The sequence below is a fragment of the Salvia hispanica genome, chromosome 2 (genome assembly GCF_023119035.1).
Source record: "Salvia hispanica cultivar TCC Black 2014 chromosome 2, UniMelb_Shisp_WGS_1.0, whole genome shotgun sequence".
In the NCBI taxonomy this organism is placed as follows: Eukaryota; Viridiplantae; Streptophyta; class Magnoliopsida; order Lamiales; family Lamiaceae; genus Salvia; species Salvia hispanica.
The window spans coordinates 12,381,099-12,386,688 of record NC_062966.1 but is presented as its reverse complement, the minus strand read 5'-3'; the positions used below and the strand labels follow the sequence as shown (position 1 = coordinate 12,386,688).

General features: G+C 38.4%; 1 protein-coding gene across 1 annotated transcript; it reads left to right on the top strand.

The window, feature by feature from the left end:
* The first annotated feature begins 521 nt into the window (after positions 1 to 521).
* Positions 522 to 1,457, top strand: LOC125204327 (putative germin-like protein 2-1). The gene is made up of 2 exons (XM_048102948.1): positions 522 to 681; positions 781 to 1,457. The coding sequence occupies exons 1-2, from the start codon at positions 561 to 563 to the stop codon at positions 1,314 to 1,316; spliced, it is 657 nt and encodes a 218-aa protein (XP_047958905.1). The 5' UTR covers positions 522 to 560; the 3' UTR covers positions 1,317 to 1,457.
* The last annotated feature ends 4,133 nt before the right edge of the window (positions 1,458 to 5,590 follow it).

Genomic DNA, 5,590 nt, shown 5'->3' with positions numbered 1-5,590 from the left:
GAGTACATTATATTTTGTCCATTGTAAATATTAGGTTAAAATAATAAATTTTAAACTGCAATACGTTATGGGACCAAAAAAATCAACAACCAACCCTTTATCTACGTTATGGGACAAAAAAACAAACCTTTTATCGAGAAGCTCAAAATCATTAATAGCTAGGGAAAATATGGGTCAATGGCGGCAATATTTTACGCAATAGTATAATAATGTAAGTCGTGATGAATTCATAATTGGCGCAGACACGCTAGAGTTACTAGGATCAGGCAAATCCGATAAATAAAAAAAATAGAATATCGAAGATCTCCTTCAATCTCGTAATACAATTAAATTATCCATTTACTTAAACAGAGTTATGAGAGCTGTCACAGCAGTTGGAAAGTTGTTGATGAATTAAATCATTTCAAAATTCAAATTAAATATCGATCTCTTACAGCACACGGATCTTGCCAACCCCTAGCGTGTTAAATAGTTGACATTAAAATTTCAAGACACCTATAAATACCTCATATTAATTGCCTACTAAGACATAACACTAGTACATTTCAATTTGATAAAAAATGGATAGTAAAACTTTGATCTTATCGACCGTTTTCGCTCTCGCTTCCTTCTCAAGCATTGTCCTCGCCTATGATCCAAGACCTCTACAAGATTTCTGTGTTGCAGATCTCATAAGCACAGGTAACAATTCCCTCCCTTCTTTAATTTTTTTTAGGAGAAAAAAAAAAAAAAAAAAAAAAGTTAAGAGAGCCTAACTTTGATTTATTGATTGATTTGTAGTAAGAATCAATGGATTGCCGTGTTTGGATCCTGCAACGGTGAAAGCCGACGACTTTTTCTTCCGCGGGCTGGCCCAGCCCGGCAACACGTCTAACCCTGCTGGCGCGGCCGTGACGCCCGTTGGCGTGAGCCAGATTCCCGGGCTCAACACCCTCGGGCTAGCCATAGCCCGCCTTGATTATGTGGAGGGCGGGTTTTTCCCGCCTCACTACCACCCAAGAGGGAGCGAGATTCATACAGTTCTAGAAGGTTCCATGGAAGTCGGGTTCGTGACATCCGCTCCCGGTTTCAAATTCTATAGTAAAGTTCTAGAGAAGGGCGATGTGTTCGTCGTCCCAGTCGGCCTCGTCCATTATCAGAGAAACGTCGGGGCTGGAAAAACCGTCTCGATTGCGACATTCAATAGCCAGAATCCGGGCAACAGTGTCATCCCTAACGCCCTCTTCGGTTCGAATCCCGACATCGACAGCGATTATCTGGCCAAGTCGTTCGCCTTGGATAAGGAAACCGTGGAAAGGCTGCAGGCAGTGTTCTAGAATGTTTGCAGATTGCTGTTCCTTCAATTCATTTTCGTTACTAATATGTGAAATCAAAGCTAAATTTATTTTTAGTACAATGTACCTATGTAATAATGTTTTTTAACATTTTTAATTTAAATAAAATATCGATTGAAATTATATTGGTCTGGTTACGTTATCTAACGTTCGTTTCTGATTGTGGGGTGAACGAGTCCTATTCAACTTTTTTTTATAGACGTTGGAATTTAATAATGCGTATATACTTTAATGATATATGCACGTATATATCGTGCCAGATCAAGGGGCTAGTTGTCTTAATAAGAAGGAAAGAAAGGTCAAACACATCAAAATCAGAACAAGTCATTATAGTATATGCGATACGTAATTCTATTCTATAAACTAAACAAACAATGTAAGTTGCCCAGAAGCTTTTCACACGCCAAAACGAGAAAAAATTATGTTATCGTACTTCATTTCGTTGACTGTAAACATGGGCCTTATTAATGCTTGTTGCCATACATGTATATTGACATTGTGGTTGGATTAAGAACGAAACTAGTATGGCAGGATTAAAGAACGTGAGATAAATGGAAAATTAAAAATAAAGACAAATGTATTCAAACAATTTTTTAACTAAAATATGTACTACAATTTATGTAGCAAGATAACTATATTTAAGCAATAATTTATTTTTTCTGCTGCACACGACAGTTAATTCCAACTAGTAATTGTTTCTTGAAATCAACTCAAATTTTTTTTATGAAATTAGCGAACATTTGACCCTCGGTGGATGCCATCAAAATTTCATTCAACCAGTTATTTCCCCTCTTATTCACACCTCTGACTTGACAAATCACAATGCAAAAAATACTACTCCATTTCAACAAGTACTTTTTAATACTTCCTCATCCGTCCCCAAAGAATATGCACTTTGAGTTCGATACGAGTTTTAATGTAAAATTGGTAAAATAAGAGAGAGGTAGAGAGAAAAAATAATTAAAGTATTATTAGTGGAGAATATCTCTCACCACGTTAAAGAAAAAATTTCTAAAATTGGAAAATTGCATATTTTTGTGGACAAATTAAAAGAAAAGAAGGTATATTTTCATGGAACATGGGAATTACCACTAACCGATTTCATCATTGCTGAAACTATACCAATTTAGCATCTCCAGAAAGTTGCATTTTATTATGAAGGTTGGGGACCCAACATGTGCTTTAAAAGTGGAACATTAGTTTCGAAAGGAAACAAATAACATGAATTGTTGCAGTCAAACAAATTTGATAATCTTATCTTGTCTAACGCTAACCCTACTAACAATATAAGTCACATTCTAGTTTTATTTGTAAGTAAATTTTCATATTCAAATTTAGCTTTGTGGTGTAAATTACAATGTTTGTCTATGAAATATTTCCACATTTGTTATTTTAGACTGTTCATGATTTAGTGTCTTATTTACTTTTTTCTATTTTAGGTAAATGAATTTTACATTCCACTAAATTATTATCCCCGCATTTCACTATAAAACTAATAATCCCTCCACCCCAAAGAAGTTGAGTCACTTCTTTTCTACATGTGTCTTAAAAAATGATATACATTTCATTAACTTTTTCTACTCACATTTCTTTATATTTCTTAAAATTTATATTGAGTCGAAAGTGATATTTTAAAATTTGGACAAAGGGGATAATAGTTAGTTTAGTATAAAGTCTAAATATTTTATTAATCTATTTACCTATGTTGAAAACGTGTAATATTTGAAAAGGCTTCAAGCTTTTCACCTTCAAGTCCTTTGGCTTTTCATGTTTTGTAACCTCCAATTGGTTTATGGTGACCCTTAATGCCAAGACTTTTGAGGTGGTCTCTCCTATCCTATAAATAGGTGGGTTTGAGAGATGAAAAACACACCAACAGAAATTATTCTCTCTTTCTCTAGCTCTCTACATCATAGTGTGCATTGATAGGAGCATTGCATAGCTCAATTCTCGGAACTCCATCAAGTTCGCCGGTGCCTAGCGGGTTTGAGGTGCTTCTACACGCTAGGAGGAAGTCGTTTTATCTTTGGGGGCAATACGTCATTCCGTGAGCACTAGCCGGTGCGTAATTTGTCTTGCGGAAAGAGGGCTTCCCTCGACTCGACTTATAGCGGTTTGTTTTATTATTTCCGTTGTAATTTTCATTCCATTTATTGTTATTATCTTCCTTCGATTGTAATAGTTAGAGTACCACCTGTAACGGCTTGGGAATTTTATCCCATTATTTCTAACAACCTATACATAAATCACTAACAAACGCTTCATCTTTCGATGCTACATAACCACTTTGTATAAAGAAACATCGAAAGCTATACTTTCTCCATTCCATTTTAAGAGAGTCACTTTTATTTTATTTTTGGGAAGTTACATCTTAAGAGCATCCCCATTCATGCTCTTATTTAAGAGCACGGGGGTGGGCTCGGATCCACTTTTACTTCTTGTCCTTAGCTAAGAGCACAACACCCACATCCGTGCTCTTAGCTAAGGACAAGCTCAAGGGTCCCACCATTCTATTATTCAATTTAAATACTTCAATTACTAAAACCATTTCTACATTATAAAAATACATTTAAAAATAAAAATTACATAATTAAAATCCTTAAAAATAAAAATACAAAATTAAAATCCTAGAAAATAGAAAAATACATAATTAAAATCCAACAAATTAAAAATTACATAATTAAAGACTAAAAAATACCCCCGTGGAAGACTAGTCCTCCATCCCCAATGTTCTCTTGAGACCCCGGATCATTTGCTCATGCGTTGCAAGTTGCTCCGGAGTCATCTTAGACGTATCGTTCATATAGAGTTGACCCAAGAGGGCCCAGAACGTGTTGTTCGGGGATGGAGGAGGCACAAAGGGGGCGGGGGCAGTCGGGGCGCGACGGCGGGTGACCGTCGCCTTCTTCCTTCCTTGCGACCGGCATGAACTTCTTGGGCCAGTGTCGGGCTACCCAAACTAGTTCCGGCAAGCTGGGTAGCCACATCATCGGAGGCGCCGTCGGATAGGGCTACCGACCTCGACCGTTTGCTGGAGGAGCTGGAGGAGGATGCTACTACGCCGCCCCTATACTTCAGATGAAGACGCCCCTCCTGCCAACAATCGAGGTACTTGAACGCTTTCAACTCCATGCGTTGGTAGGTCGCCAAGGCGGCATTGATGATGTCGAGCTCGCTCGTGCCGCTCCCCGCCGACCGCTCTTCCTAGAGGTAATACCCCTGGAACTTACCGATTGCGTCATTGCATCTGAAGATGCAATTGCGCACCATACTATCATTGCGATAGATGGTTCCCCCGGCCGGGTTTCATTGTAAAGACGAGTGATGCACCACCAATACGTTTCCCCGGTTTGGTTTGTGCCAACTTCCGGATCTTCGGAGACTGCCAAGTAGGCTTTGAACATCACCATCATCTCACCCGGAGTGTACGGGGTGCGGGTGCCACGAGTAGGAGGAGTAGGAGTAGGAGTAGAGCTGCCGCTCCCTCCCGATCCGAGTTTGGGTGCCCACCCGAACCCGGAGGCATTTTGGTCATCCACCGGGTATGGGCGGTAGCCACCCGTAACTTGCAAACCTTGGGTTTGAGGAGGGGCCGAAAATTGCATTTCCGGACTAGGGAATGAGTCGGAGTTGAACCAATCGTAGTTCCAACCGCGATTGCCGGAGGGGTGATCGCCGGAGCCGGACATTGTGTAGTGTGGTGAGAATTTAGATGACAATATGAGAAAAAAGATGAGAGAATGTAGATGATAGAATAGATGAGAATGTGATTTTTTTTGTGTTGAAGTGGGGATATTTATAGATGAAAATGTAAATTTTGGGGAAAATAAATTGAAAAATAAAATAAAAGTGGATAAAAAACGAATATAATTTTTTGGGAAGTGGGAAAATATATATTTTATTTAAAAACGTTTTTTTAAATTAATTTCAAATTTTTTTTTAAAAAAATTGAATAAGATAAAAGTGGATAAAAAACGGATATAATTTTTTGGGAAGTGGGAAAATATATATTTTATTTAAAAACGTTTTTTTAAATTAATTTCAAATTTTTTTTTAAAAAAATTGAATATGCCAACGGCTATGCCGTTGGCCAATCAGAACACGCCACGTAAGCGTGCTCAGCAGCACGGACGGACGGCTCGCAGCGGCGGAAGAGTTCGTCCTTGTTGCTGGCACGGACGGACGGACGCTGCGATGGGGATGCTCTAAGTGAGTCATTTTCCTATTAAGATCTTTATTTTCTCACCTATTTTATT

Coding starts and splice junctions, on each gene's coding strand:
- LOC125204327 (XM_048102948.1), top strand. CDS start 561: ATGGATAGTAAAACTTTGATCTTATCGACCGTTTTCGCTCTCGCTTCC. Junction 682..780: donor TGCAGATCTCATAAGCACAG/GTAACAATTCCC, acceptor ATTGATTTGTAG/TAAGAATCAATGGATTGCCG.